The following is a 15058-nucleotide window of genomic DNA, read 5'->3' on the forward strand; positions in this document are numbered from 1 at the left end:
ACCCAAGTAAGTAAATGATGGAGACATTAGGACTAACCAAATTTTTCTTTCTACACCATTATTTTTCATTTTTTTTTTACCACCTACCCGAAATCCCCTTAGTTAGCCCCTTTGAGCCTAAACCTTTCATTTCATTACCCCAAAACCTTTTCACCCACCAAAAACCCTTTTTATTTTTCACCCTTTATTTTAGTAACAAGCTCGGTTTTTTCGTAAGCTCGCTATTTTATGTGACTAAAAAAAAATGAACGATGATGAAGTCAAAAACAAACAAAAGCAATATAAAAGCTTGTTTGTAGAAATACTTCAAAATAAAAAGTCACTAAAAACAAGGTGTGTCACGAAAACCGACGCTTTTTACGATTTTCGCCCTTTTACTAACCACTAACCCAACCACCCACCTTTAACCCAAGCCTAACCCTTCACCCAAAAGTCCTCTTAATATTTACAAAGGTAAAAAGTTAAAAAGGAGGAGGATTGATTGCTTGGCAAGCCTATGGTAGGCGTAAGTTCCATGCCGCTCTCGAGTGATTCACTAAAAAATTAACACCTTCGGCCGAGTGTTGAGTGATCTCCCGTGAGGTATGTGAACTTGTATATAAATGGAATTTTAATAAGGTATGCTATGCCCGAATAAGTAATTTATCTTATGAAACGTTCTAAATAAATCATAACGAATAGGATTGTAAATAAATAAAAATAAAACTTACAAAGATCTTGGATTCCCGACACTCTAGGACAAGCCAAAAACTTTCTCTTCTACCCATTCCATTTGGGAGTGTAAGCCACATTTAAAGAGTTTTGCTTGAGGACAAGCAAAAGTTCAAGTGTGGGGTATTTGATGTGTGTAAAATGCAACATATAAATCACATCAATTAAGGCATAAAACTAACCCTTTTTAAGTACTAATGTTGGAAAAAGAGTGTTTTTGTCTTTCTTTTGTATTTTCAGGATGAAATGAGCTCAAATTCACAAAAGAAGCAAAAAGACAACTAATTCTAGCATAAATACAAGAAAAGGAATAAAAATAGACTGCCCGGACCCTCAACGGCATCCTCCAAGGCAAAGAAGAGAAAGCAGAAGACTGAACACGCCCCGTGTCCAGCGAACACGAGGCCGTGCCCAAGAAGCAGCAGAAAAGACAAACCTATAGAAGCTTCTATTGCCCACCACGGGGCCGTGTCCAGCGGGCACGGGGGCGTGGTGAAAGTACAGCAGGCGCATTAATTGTAATTGCGAATTACAATTAATGAGGAGAGAGAGTGTCAGACGGGCACGGGGGCGTGTCCAGCGGACACGGGGCCATGCCCAGCCTTCTGTTCAGCCTATAAATAGGAGTGCTTGGTTTCATTCCAACTCATCCCTTGGCACACCACCTCTCTCACACTTCATCCACCACCCACCACCACCATAATACCATCATCCACCACCATCATCCATTGTCCATCGTAGAGTGTGTGAGTCGTCTCGGGATCCAAGATTGATCGTAAGAGTTCTTGACAATCAAGGCCATGTTTGCCTAAGTCTCTTACGTCACTTGGTGAAGACAAGTGTTTAGTATAATACTTTTTATTTTTAATCTTTTGCACTCTTTATTTGGTTTTGTATTAATGACTTTAATAACTAGTTACTTATGTTGAAGGTGATCTTTCCTTATCATTTGTCCGTGGTGTCTTGGCGTTATTTTACTGTCTATATAAAATAAAAGATTTTCACCATTCATATCTCCACGGTCTATATGGAGGTATGTTGGCTACCTGGTCGGGGGTTAAGGGAACGGTTTGGTAAGGGTCTTGCCCTTGTTCAGCGTTTAGAGGTCCTGCTTGGGACCTGGGTCAAATTTAGTAGGATCTCCTTCAATGCCCATAGGTATTGGATGGCGGGGATCCAAACTCTTTGACCCCCTCATAAGTTAACTACTATTAATACTATAACCCGGCTATTTAGGACTGTATCCCTGCTGACTCAGACTACTTAGCCGAGGGTAACGTCACCGCCGAAAGCGGGGCCTACCACAATTTGCATTAATAACTTAATTCATTATCTTTCAATAATCCGACCCTTTAGGATTGTATCCTTGCTGACTCAAACTACTGGGTTGAGGGTAACGTCGCCTTCAAAAGAGGGGCCTACTACAATAACTAAGATAATCTCTTAAACAAGTGCAAAAGTGCGAAAATAATCAAAGGTTATACTAATACACGTGTCGGATCCAAGTGATTCATCTTGTCTATCTGTTTTTATTTTATTTTATTTTTCAGCATTTAGTTAGTTTTTATTTTTCTTAGTTTAAAACATTTTTCTCACTTTTTGATTTGATTAGACGTTGAGGATAAACCGGTATTAAAAGCTCTTGTGTCCTTGGACGACCTCGGTATCTTACCAACACTATACTACGTCCACGATGGGTGCACTTGCCCATATGTGTGTTTAGTGTTAGTAAATATCGTGTTTTATAAATTTAAAACTTGGCTAAAAGTGTAAAAAAGGGGCTTAATTATACATCTAAAATATAACACACTTCACGCACATCAAGTTTTTGGCGCCGTTGCCGGGGACACAAGGATTTTAAGAAAGTTAGGAATCAATGGCCTAATCATATTTTTATTTTTCTTTTTAATTTTTAGGATTTTTCTTAGTTTTTCAGCTTCTGCAGAGCTCAGCACGGGGCCGTGCCTGGTCGGACACGGGCCGTGCCCAGCATCGTTACTGGCAGTTTTTGTTTTCCAAGTTACAGAAGGCTGACCACGGGGCCGTGCCGGTGCAACACGGGGCCGTGTCCAACTTCCAGTAACTGGGATCTGGGAAACAATCACTGAAAACTCCGACCACGGGCCGTGTTCGCTCAACGATATGATTCCATGGTTGTAGAAGTCGCTAGGCGCTCTCCGGTCAATTTAGAGTACTACCATTTGCTTAAATATCAATACTTTCATCTCTTTGAGATAGTTTAGTTTTTGCTTTTTCCCAAATTTTTATCTTACCAGTTTTGTTCTTGTTCTCCGACCCAGATTGCAGCAAGGATGGTGAATCCCCACTTTGATGATACCATTAAAGTCACCGGGGTGGATGCTGACGGTAAAAAGTATGACAAAGGTAAAAAATATTGCTGAATGTTTAGTTAACCGTTTACTATATTCTTTATTTTACATTCTTTTATTGTAAACGACAATGATACATGTAAGTATAGAGTTAAGTTCCTGTAAAAATAAAGTTATCGTACGAAACGTACGAAGTGAAAGAAAGTCAAAAAAGTGGCGGTGGCATTTTGGTAATTATCAGCAACTTCAAAATTACTCTAGTAGAGTAATTTTGAACTTCTGTAGGGTAATTTTGTAAAAGTTCAAGTAGAGTAATTTTGGTCGTGTAGGGTAATTATCAAAATTGTAGGGTAATTATCAAAATTACACTAAACCCCCCCCCACCCCCCAAAAACCTAAACCCCCCCCCCCCCAAAAAACCTAAAAAAACCTAAACCATTGTAAAAGTTCAAGTAGAGTAATTTTGGTCGTGTAGGGTAATTATCAAAATTGTAGGGTAATTATCAAAATTACACTAACCCCCCCCCCACCCCCCAAAAACCTAAAAAAACCTAACCCCCCCCCCCACCCCCCAAAAACCTAAACCCCCCCCCCCCCACCCCCCAAAAACCTAAAAAAACCTAAACCCCCCCCCCCCAACCCAAACTAAAAGCTAAAAACTAAACCATAAAGCTAAACCCCATAACTAAATGCTAACAAAATTACTCTACAAGACATTTCCCAAAATTACCCTACAGAAGTCAAAATTACTCTACTAGAGTAATTTGATAATTACCCTACATTTCCTAAAATTACTCTACAGATGCTCAAAATTACTCTACAGAAGTCAAAATTACTCTACCAGAGTAATTTGATAATTACCCTACATTTCCTAAAATTACTCTACAGATGCTCAAAATTACCCTACAGAAGCCAAAATTACTCTACCAGAGTAATTTGGAAGTTGCTCATAATTACCAAAATGACACCGCCACTTTTTGCTTTTTCCCTCAATGCGTACGTTTCGTACGTTAATTTTGTTTTTATTTGATCCTTTACCTGTAAGTATAATGGTATGCGTTCAGTTTCGCGTGTTCAAGCAAAAGGGGAGGAATCGGGTATGCACATTGTGCTGGATGTGAACTCACAGTTGTATCCTATGCATGCGGGAGAGAAATTTAGGATGGTTTTATCTCAAACTTTGAATGAGGATGGCTCGGCTGCTGTAGCTGGTTCTGAGGTAACTTATTATTTAATACAATGGTTTTCACTTAGGGGGCGTTTGGTTCCTTGAAGTTTAAGGGAATTGGAATCTAAATTCTATTTCTAATCTGACTTAGAGATAATGAGAATATCTTATATTTTAGTGTTTAAAAAATTAACAAGTTAAAGTTGTTTTTACAAATATTTTTTTTTAGTTTTTTTATTAGAGTATACGGATGGTCCTTGTGGTTTACCAAAATTTTGGATTTGGTCCCTAGCTTTTCAAAAGTACACGGATGGTCCCTGTGGTTTGCACTTTGTAACACATTTAGTCCCCCTGCCAACAAATCTAAAGGTTCTAGCATGTCTAAGGGACTGAATGCATTACAAAGTCCAAACCACAAGGACCATCCATGTACCTTTGGAAAAAGCTGGGAACTAAATGCGTTACAAAGTGCGAACTACAGGGACCATCTGTGTACTTTTGAAAAGCTAGGGACCAAATCTAAAATTTTGGTAAACCACAGGGACTGGGACCATCCGTGTACTTGACTCCTTTTGTTATTAACGAACGCCTTGCATAAGTGATGCACGCACTTCGTGCATCACACATCGGCTTTTGAGATCAAAACGCATCGGATCGCCACACGCTTTTTAAAACCAAGCCGACAGGCTTTAGTAGTAATAGACATTAGTAAACTTGGTGTACTCTAATCTAAATACAGGGAAGCAAGAAATCACTTGCGGATAGATTCGAGTACGTTATGCACGGGCTATTATACAAGATCTCAGATGATAAGAACCAAAGTGGTGATGTTGAAGTGTATGTATCTCATCACCTCTGTTTACTTCCATTTATCTGAGAGCATGAATTGATTATCATATTTTGTTTTAAGATTAACGTTTGCGAGTAGGCTATACTGATCTAGGAGTGTTTGGATACAGGGCTGTATACATATCATTTGGAGGACTTCAACTGCTGATGAAGGGTGCTCCCGCGAAGATGGGTAAGTTTAAGGTGGATCAAAGGTTGTTTCTTCTTCTGCTTAAGGAATAAATGTCGAACTCTCTTCAGTTGCTCCTGTGTTATTGGATGGAATGTTTTACCATGGTAGTTTGACCAGTTGGTTTTAGTAATAGTTAATTAACTTTATTTTATCGTTCACTCTTCATGTCACCTTAAGTTTGCGACGGTTGTTGGGCTCGTGTATTTTGTGCTTTTGTAGATGTGGCAATGTTGACCTTTTTGTGTAAACGTATCGAACGGGCAAACCGGTTTTCCCTCAGCAGTTTGGTCAAAGTCGATTCATTTGACTTTAGGTCGAGAAAAGAGGCTGCTTTTTAGCATTCGACTTGCATGCATTGCCATTAAACTGTTCTTCACCGTCAGTCAGGTTGGTATTAGTAGTCATGAATTTTAAAACAAATTGGACCGGTTTTGGAGACGATTGACCTCAAAAGTCAAAAAGGTTGTCAAAACTCAAAACCTCAAACATGAAATTTAAGTATTTGCAAAGGTGTAATTACCATATGTATGTTTAAATGGCAAGTCAGAATAGAAAGTCAACTGTGGGGACTTCTGTACTAGAACAGATTCAAAATACCAATGACATGATGAACTAGGGGTGGTTAAAAAACCGATCAACCTAAGTAAGCGAAGCGGGAGAACCTAAACAAACCAATGATTAACGATTCGGCCTTGGTTTTTAATAAACGAAAGTTTGCAGTTCGGTTTATACCTTGTTTAAAACTGAACTGCACTAAATCGAAATGCGCCACACATGGGAACCGTCTTTGTTTGAATGTTTGTTGTCGGATTTATGGTCTAAGTTTGTTTTTTTTTTTCGGTTTAAGAGTTTCATTCCTGAATATTAATAAGTGGAAAACAATTATTTTGGGCTAAAAGTTCCATGCTTAAATATTCTTTATTTTGGTCAACTTTTACTTAGAACTCAAAACATTTGAATTAATACTTGTGGATATGAATTGGTTGAGAAGGAAAAAGGGACAAGTAAAGCCTACATATAATTAACCACTCCACAACAAGTTCAAGCTATCTTCACAAAATCCCAGAACTATAATTCTTCATGATTGTGAAACTTCATTTAAATTGTCTGGTTCTTCAAGTCTCAAGAATTATCTCTAAAACTAGTAATTTTACATGTCACGTGTTGCGTCGGTGTAGAAAAGTAAAGTAATTTGAATTTACACTGTCTAATGAAAACATATTATATTTGACCTGACTCGGACTCGTTTTTGAACAAAATTTAAATCAAAATGTAAACCAACTCAAAACGTACATAAAAATAAGCATGGAAACGTATCATATTTGCCCAGACTCTTTTCCGGAAAAAACCACGTCGAAACGTAAACCTACTTGAATTTATATCGACGCGAACATAAAAATAAGCATGTAAAGAATAGTATTACTTTAAGTTAAAGAATGGTAAACTTTAGAAACTCGAGGGGATTAATATGACATTTCACGAAGTTTTTAAAAAGTTAAAGGAGCGTAAGTGTCAATGTTGAAAATTAAAAGGTGAGATACACAAAAAAGACAAAAAAATAAAATAAAAAAATCACTAAAGGTTTCGAAATGTAAACCAACTGGAATATTTAATATTTCTTCCATATGTTTCCATATTTTTTGTTTTTCAAGTTTTATGTGATACTTGATTTTGTTTTAGCAACAGATTGTGATTTCTCTAGCTATAAAAGCTATTCAAGTTTTAATATTGACTGCTTATTTTAATCTTTTTTTTTTTATTATTGTGTAAATTGAATAAACTTGGTTAAAGCTGAAAAGAATAACTAATATTTCTTTTAAAATAATAAAATCTATAAAAATAACCTCATAACAATGGAACAATACTAAAACTTGATTGGTTTATGCATCAGAGAAAAGTTTGACTGAATTTAACAAAAAAAGTATCAGATGAATAATAAACTTGGTTAAAGCTGAAAAGAAAATTAATATTTCTTTTAAAATAATAATAAAATCTACCTTGCATCAAGTTTCATCATCTTCTTCTTCTTCTTCTTCACATGACAATTAGTGTTATTGAGGCTTGATATGCATCCAAGCTTCCTCTTCATTTCCCCCCAAAAATGTACATTTAATTTTTCTTTCTTTAAATTACTTTTTTCAATCTTTTTCCTCATCACAACACATTCTTTCTCCAACTCCACTACTTTACTATTCATTTTCTCCAATTCCCACTTCACTTCCTCATCTTCCTCCCTTGACTTTGACTTTGACTTACCCGACCCGTCCTCCTCGGGACCCCCCGCCACCACCACCTCTTTCGCCACGGTTTCCCGCAGATGCAACTGCCGCGCAAACAGCATTTGAACGGCCACACGCACTGGCAAGCGCTCGTTTTGCGCCACATGCTCACACGCCTCGGGTGACATCTTGTTGCAATCCAAAACCGCGCAGATTTCTTCACGTTCGGATTCCGTCAAGTGTTTGTGCTTGTTTAGGTAGACGTCTATCGCTTCATACACCCCGTCCAACGTTCTTCGTGCTCCTGCAGATGCAGCAACCGACATTTCAGCAAGCGATATAAACGAGTCTTTTCTCAACTCGTTGTCGTTCGCCACCTCATGTAACAAATACTCAACAAGCGCAGCCACAATGTCTAGCCCGGTTTGATCATGACCGTCAAAACCGTTGTAAAAATGCTTCAAGATTCTTCTAACACACTCGGTGTCGTACTTTTCGCCGTTAATATATCCTTGAGTTGGTATTAACAAGTCACTAACCGTTGCCGAATCTAACTGTCTCCCGATTCTCGCTTCAAACCCTTCTCTACAACTAACATTAGCTTCTAAAACCGTTGCATATCGAAGCATTTTCGATAGTAGTGCACAAGGAAGGATCCCTCGGTCATTGGGTAAAAGTCTTTCGATTTCTTCGATTGCAAGCCGTTTTGAGTTTGAAGAATTGGTTTCTTGTGGCTCAAGGAACACCCATCTTTTAGCATATTGATAAAGATTCGATGCAATGTAGTTCGAACCCAATTTATATCTAATCATTTTCTGAATGATCGGTTTGTAAAACTGAAGATCAAGTGTGGTCAAACTCAAATCCTTTGACTTCCATTCAAGAATAAAGAGTTGACTTTTCGCATTCGGCTTGTGAAAATGACCATTATACCCTTGATCACCGTCATCAAGAACATGATTCTTGATTGGTTTTCCAAGAAGAAGTGGATTATCAAGAGCTTTCTTGATGATTGAATCCACACAAGCATCAACTAAACCAAGTTTTATCGCTTGTTGAAAGATGACCGGATTCTTGGTAGCCGTTAAGGAGCTTAAAGACTCGTTCCAGCCGGTGATGACTTTGTGTTCAAAGAAATATAAAGATTGATTTAAGAGATTGTGGGGGCTGTGGCTATCTGTCATACCCAAATAGCAAGCTAGACAAGCAATAGGGATGACGTTTTCGGGTGTGAAATTGACTTTGAAACCGTAGCAGAATTTTACCATGATCTCGAATATCGGAGGGGTAGTAGGGATATCGCAAAGAAGATGAGCAAGATTTTTATCGGGATTTTCTTTAAACAGCTTACAAAGTTTTGATGATCTTGCAGAAACAAGGTCCTGCAGTTGAACAAGCAATACTTCAGTATAAAACACAGTTTGACTTTATTAAAGTCAAAGGAAGTAGTTTATTGCTAGGCATGTAAACGAACCGAACGTTCATGAACTTGTTCGACGTGAAGTTCGTTTAATAAATAAACGAAAGAACATGAACAAATCTTTTTGTTCATTTAATTAAGCGAATGAACATGACCACACATTTTGTTCGTTCATTTATGTTCGTTTATTTACGTTATGTTTGTTGGTTTATGTTCGTTTAAATTTTAATAAGTACATAACTAAATAGTTATATCTATAAAAGTATAAAGGTAAAAGGAGCTTTCTAACTAATATAAATATAACTAATTAGTAATTGGGCTTTCTAATAAAAATGAACGTAAATGAACACGAGTATGCCTGTTTTTCTTAATGAATGAAAATAAACAAAAACATTTGTCCGATTATGTGTTTGTGTTTGTGTTCATGTTCGGTTAAAGTTAAATGAACGAACATAAACATGCCTCTGTTCGTGTTCGTTTGATTCGTTTACAAGCCTATTTATTGCTCTGAGATTTATGTTGATTCATTCTAGTTTTTGTAAAAGTTATGTGATTGGAGTGAACGACACTACGACGGGTTGGTGTTGGTTGTCGTTGAATACTAAAATTCAACGGCTTATTTGAAGAATGAAGAAAGATTGACCTCAAAAGTCAAAATGTATAGAACATGCAAAATATGTTTTTTTTAGTTTTTACCCTGTTCAATTTGAATGGTACTCCGCGTACTATGACGTGAACGTCCTTTGAAAACGAATGCCTCGACATCTTCTGAGAATCATACAGAAAAGGTTAGAAATATAAGAGAAAAAAAACACTAAATTTAGAACGGAATTAGAGAAAATGCATTTAGTTATGCATCTAATGTAAAAAGAAAAACATTCAATATAGCGCATCGTCTTGTATTTGGTGTAAGTTTGACCATCTAAAAGTCAAACTAGAAGGTAAAATTAAAATCTACTCTTGAGAATCAAAAGATCTCACCCCTATAAAGAACAAGAACATGAAGATTATAATACATGACTATACCAAAAGTCAATGCTACCACTAAACTTATATCACTGGTTTTGGGAGCAAATTTGACCATCTAAAAGTCAAAATTGAGGGATCAAAAGCAAGACATTTCTAGTCAATAAGAACATTAAGAACAAAGTTTATATTATAGAAACAACTAAAATTAAAGGGTTTCATTTTTACCATGAAAAGATGCAACCTTTAACATAAAATGAAGCCAAAAGTCAACATACAAATTTAAAACTAAATTCGTCAATCTTTGGAGCTAATTTGACTGTCCAAAAGTCAAAACAGAAGTTAAAATGCAGCCAAGAACACATTAACACCAACACGCGTTAAAAAAAAGAATCAATATAGTTAAATCTTGATTTTTGGAGCTACTTTTACCATGAAAGATGCAATCTTTAACCTAATTGTAATGCTAAAAGTCAACATTACAACTTTACAACTAATTCATCAATCTTTGGAGCTAGTTTGACCATCCAAAAGTCAAAACAGAAGTAAAAATGCAGCCAAGAACACATTAACACGACACACATCTAAATATAGTTAGATTTAATATCATACAAACCTAAATTTTGGAGCTAATTTGAACATAAAAAGATGTAATCTTTAACCAAAAATGATGCCAAAAGTCAACATCACAAATTCAAAATTAAAGTCATAAAACTCTGTAGCTAGTTTGACCGTACAAAAGTCAAAACTGAAGTTAAAATGCAGCCAAAAAAACATTAAATTAAAACATCTATAAAAAAAGATTTAACATCATACATTTAAACATCTATAAAAAAACATTTAACATCATACATTAAAGCATCTATAAAAAAAGATTTAACATCATAAATAGTTTTTTTTGTACCTAATTATACCATGAAAAGATGCAATCTTTAACCAAAGTATAATACCAAAACTCAACATCACAAATTTACAACTAAATTATTCAATCTTTGGAACTAATATGACCATCAAAAAGTCAAAATCAGAAGTCAAAATGCAGCCAAGAACACATTAACACACATCTAAAGAAATAAGATTTTATTATGTTAAAACCTTACATTTGTATCACATATTAACGAACTTACTTGTTATAATTGTGGGAAGAAGAAGAAGAAGGAGATGATTCAAATGAAGTTGTTTGAAATGAAAGAAAAGATATTAGAGGGGGCTTTTGATTTGTGTTGTGGCTTGAAATGGTCATCCACCAGGAGGGTTTTGTGTTGTAAGATTTTGTGAGGATATTGAGGGAAGCAGTTATTATTGAACTGGATTCATATGACCTTTTCTTTTGCCACGTGGATGTATATGTATACAACTTTTTTAACATGATTTTGTTAATGTGATGAAAATATATATATCAGCTTTTTCAATTTGTTAATATCTTATTATAAATATATTAATTTTTGGATTTTTATTATATGATTTTAAATGTTTATTTGGATCACCATCACATCGAAGTTTAGTGTATTATAAACATGGAGTACATGTCATAATCATGTAACTAGATTACCAAGTGTGTATGGCAAAGTTTTATACACTGATAAGTAATTACCAAATGTATAATATTTTTAGTTTTTAGGGGACGTATATGCCTCGAAACTCGTGACATGTTCTGGTTGCTTCTCACACATCAACATGAACCTAATACACAATGTGTGTACCCATGCATGCGTGTGTGCACCCAAGTCAACCCAATACACAAATGTTGTATATACAATACGTTCTATATATATTGTATAAAGAAACACTACAGACAGTTATGACCAGTGGCTGAACTTGAACAAAAACTTGGTGAGGCCGAAGTCTTAAAATTCCAAATAGGTGGGGTCGAAAATTATCGGAAATTTTCGGTAAAATTAACACTACGAGGAAAAAATCAGGCCTCGGGCCACCATTTACCTCCGCCCCTGGTTATGACCATTTTTCAAATGGGTTAATTTAGATAGCAATTATTCTAGTATAATGTGCCAAAGTGATACAAATATATCAAAATACTATAAAACTTATTAACTTGAAACATGTTTAAATGGGCGGTGTTCGGATTCGAAAAATTCAAAAGATTCGAATCGAATTTGAATTTCATGTTCGAATTCGGCTTTTGAAAATGCAAATTTGCTTTGAAGTCAGTAATCGAATTTCAAATCGAATACGAGTATGTGATTTTCAGTTCAACTTAACTGGAAATTCGAATTCATACTGTGGATTTTATCTATACTATATTATAATACATGAGGGAAGGATTTCCAAAAGTTAAGAACTTCTTCCCCCATTATTTATAAATAAACCCCTAGAATGAGGGTAAAGTGGTCTTTTAAACCATAATTATTTTTTAGTCCCTCAATCTATTACATTTAAATCCTTGACATTTAACATAATTATGGGTAATTAGTTACACTCCCCCCCCCCCTCTTTAATTCTTTAATGTATTCCTGCTATCTTACAACCCGTAATGTTTTAAAAAATCCGAAGGTACCATGACGATCGGCACATTTTTTTAGACGTTTCGATAGTTGTCTTTTTTAGTTTCGCCGTGCGTTCATAAAGTACAAATAGCCGATGTGTAAATGTACAATTGATTAAAGCCAACATTTGTTTTTTACCTAAGCCAGCTTTGACCATTACCTAGCTACCGTGCATTAACATTTGTTTTTTACCCAAGTTTTTTATTTTGAACGGCATTAATAAACTAAAATATTCCCTAATTTTACTTGTACAGAGTCAGTTTGTTGTGGCATGTTTAATACTAGTAGGGTGCTCGTGCGATGCGGCGGGGGCGACACTTTGCATTGCAAAACTCGTTTCTGGTAGTTTTCTTATTCGTATAATATTTATGATAACATTATTGTGGTAGATATATGTCATAAGTTTACACATATGTAAAAGTTTTGTTCTTTTATAAAAAATAATAACCAAAAGACAAAAAATATTGTTTTTTTTTTGTATAAAAATTAATAATCAAAAGACAAAAAATAAAAGATAAGTTGTTATAATTGTAAAGTTTGTTTATTTTATTGGTTAAATTATAAAGTATAATTTTATTCTTTAAAGTTCATAACTTTTTTATAAATATCCACATAGTACTCATCCAATAAACTTTAAGTTTAAAATTTTCGTTTTTATAACAATAAAAAATAGTATTTGACTCGTAAGTACGTTTTAGAGCTTTAACTTAAATTGTTAAATTTTGGGTTTTTACAAATATAAAAAAATTATATTTTTATAAGATTTCATAAACTGTTTTTATAAAAAATAGGATGCTAAGAGTTTATATCTTTATTAACTTTATATCATACTAAGTTCAAATTTTTAGTTCCTAACTAATCTTATCTATATGAGTCTACTTTTAACTAATAATCCCTAAAAATATGCAACACAATCTACTATTATGTATCTAGTCAAGTTGGTAAATAATTATTTTAGAACTGACTAATATTATCTATAACAATATAGTTGAACTTATAATTCCTAAAAGTTTGGAACCCAATTTAGAAATTATCTAGTAAAGATTGTAAATTTCTGGAGTATTTAATTTATATTACTTGTTATAAAAATGTTTATAAAATAATTATTTTTTTATTAACTTTATATCATAGTAAGTTCAGTTTTTTTAGTTTAGCTTTAAAGTTTATTACTTTATTACTTTTTAATTAAAAAATGCAAATTATTAGATTAATATCCAAGAATAACTGTAATAATTATTTTTTTTATTAGTTGACTTATAATTCCTAAAATTTTGGGACATAGTTTACTATTTATCTACTAATATCGTAAATTAGTATTAAATAATTCCTAAAATTTTGGGATATAGTTTACTATCTATCTACTAATCTGTAAATTAGTATTAAATAATTCCTAAAATTTTGGAACATAGTTTATCTTCTATCTACTAAATATCAAAGTTTTGTTTTGTTATAAAAATTGATAATAAATAAAGTATAGAAAAACTGTTTTAAACATGTAAAGATTCGTTTGTTAATAAAAAATACTAAACAAATGACAAAAAATAAAAAATAAGTTGCTATCGTTATAAAGTAAGTTTATTTTGTTGGTGAAATGATAAAGTTTATAATTTTATTGTTTAAAGTCCATAACTTTTTTAAATATCCACATCATACTCATCCAATAAACTTTAATTTTAAAATTTTCGTTTTTGAAAAAGTAAAAAGTAAAAAATAGTAAGTGACTTGTAGGTACGTTTGAAACACCTTTAACTAATGTTAAATTTCATTTTTATAAATATTTAAAAAATCATATTTTTATAAAACAGTTTTTATAAAAAAAAGGATGTAAAAGTTTATATCTTTATTAACTTTATCTTTTTATTTAAGAAATACAAATTATTCGAAAAATCTATAATATTATATAATTATTTTTTCATATCTCGTGTCGTCCAACAGTTTTTTTTATAGAAGGCACTAATGGATATATACGAAATCCTCGTGAAACATGACTGTTAAATTGAATAAGTTTAGTGTGCTTTGTAAATACAATCTTGAATTTACTCCAAACCAAGAGGTAGTTTTCATGTTTTGGCCATTCTTGGTAATCGAGTTTATCCCTTTGGAAATGATCAAGTACGAACATGTAAATCATATAATACGAACATGATTAAGTACTAAAGTATATTAGTTCAATCGAGATGTAAATTATAAGTGCAATAAAATAACACAAAACATAAACTTCAAATATAAAATAAACTTTATTATTCATGGGATAGTCTATATCAAACAAAAACAACTGAAAATGAAAAAAAACATAAAAACACTTGATATATTCATCTAAAATCTCTACTTTTTTGATCCGTTTTTCTTGTTTGTGCTCGAATCAGCAGTATCATCTAATTCATCTTCTTTCTCATCGTCCTCAGAATCATCTAAATTTAAAACCTCGACCCATTCCATTCAGAGAGTCTCTTAGATCTTTTCTTTTGATTCTCATACTTCCGATCCTTAAAAAACAAAAATTTAATAAAAAGTTAAAAAATGATTAAATAAATTTAAAAAAAGAACAAATATTGAATAAAAAAATTTTAAAAAGATTAAATAAATTTTAAAATTACATCTTCACTAAATTGACGTTGAAGCTTAGACTTGTATGGACTGAACATTGCACCATAAGAAATAATTTCAACACTATTATCACCATCATCCTACAATAAAACACCAAATAATAACATAACGG

General features: G+C 33.5%; 2 protein-coding genes across 2 annotated transcripts; one reads left to right on the forward strand and one right to left on the reverse strand.

Moving 5' to 3' along the window:
- The first annotated feature begins 2941 nt into the window (after nt 1-2941).
- On the forward strand, nt 2942-5466 carry LOC118492262 (DNA-directed RNA polymerases II and V subunit 8A-like). The gene is made up of 4 exons (XM_035990179.1): nt 2942-3096; nt 4106-4260; nt 4949-5046; nt 5169-5466. The coding sequence occupies exons 1-4, from the start codon at nt 3024-3026 to the stop codon at nt 5278-5280; spliced, it is 438 nt and encodes a 145-aa protein (XP_035846072.1). The 5' UTR covers nt 2942-3023; the 3' UTR covers nt 5281-5466.
- Nucleotides 5467-7120: 1654 nt separating this feature from the next.
- Nucleotides 7121-11084, reverse strand: LOC110876150 (BTB/POZ domain-containing protein At5g17580). Its single transcript, XM_022124329.2, has 3 exons — nt 10963-11084; nt 9566-9637; nt 7121-8831 (listed from the first exon to the last, which is right to left on the reverse strand). Exons 2-3 carry the CDS (start codon nt 9632-9634, stop codon nt 7224-7226), a joined length of 1677 nt encoding a protein of 558 aa, XP_021980021.1. The 5' UTR covers nt 9635-9637; nt 10963-11084; the 3' UTR covers nt 7121-7223.
- Nucleotides 11085-15058: the final 3974 nt, after the last annotated feature.

The sequence above is a fragment of the Helianthus annuus genome, chromosome 1 (genome assembly GCF_002127325.2).
Source record: "Helianthus annuus cultivar XRQ/B chromosome 1, HanXRQr2.0-SUNRISE, whole genome shotgun sequence".
Taxonomy (NCBI): domain Eukaryota; kingdom Viridiplantae; phylum Streptophyta; class Magnoliopsida; order Asterales; family Asteraceae; genus Helianthus; species Helianthus annuus.

Excerpts from the sequence above, each read along its gene's own strand:
- LOC118492262 (XM_035990179.1), top strand. The coding sequence starts at position 3,024 with ATGGTGAATCCCCACTTTGATGATACCATTAAAGTCACCGGGGTGGAT. Across the intron at positions 4,261-4,948 it reads CTGCTGTAGCTGGTTCTGAG|GGAAGCAAGAAATCACTTGC; the intron begins GTAACTTATTAT and ends ATCTAAATACAG. Across the intron at positions 5,047-5,168 it reads CAAAGTGGTGATGTTGAAGT|GGCTGTATACATATCATTTG; the intron begins GTATGTATCTCA and ends GTTTGGATACAG.
- LOC110876150 (XM_022124329.2), bottom strand. The coding sequence starts at position 9,634 with ATGTCGAGGCATTCGTTTTCAAAGGACGTTCACGTCATAGTACGCGGA. Across the intron at positions 8,832-9,565 it reads TACCATTCAAATTGAACAGG|GACCTTGTTTCTGCAAGATC; the intron begins GTAAAAACTAAA and ends GTTCAACTGCAG.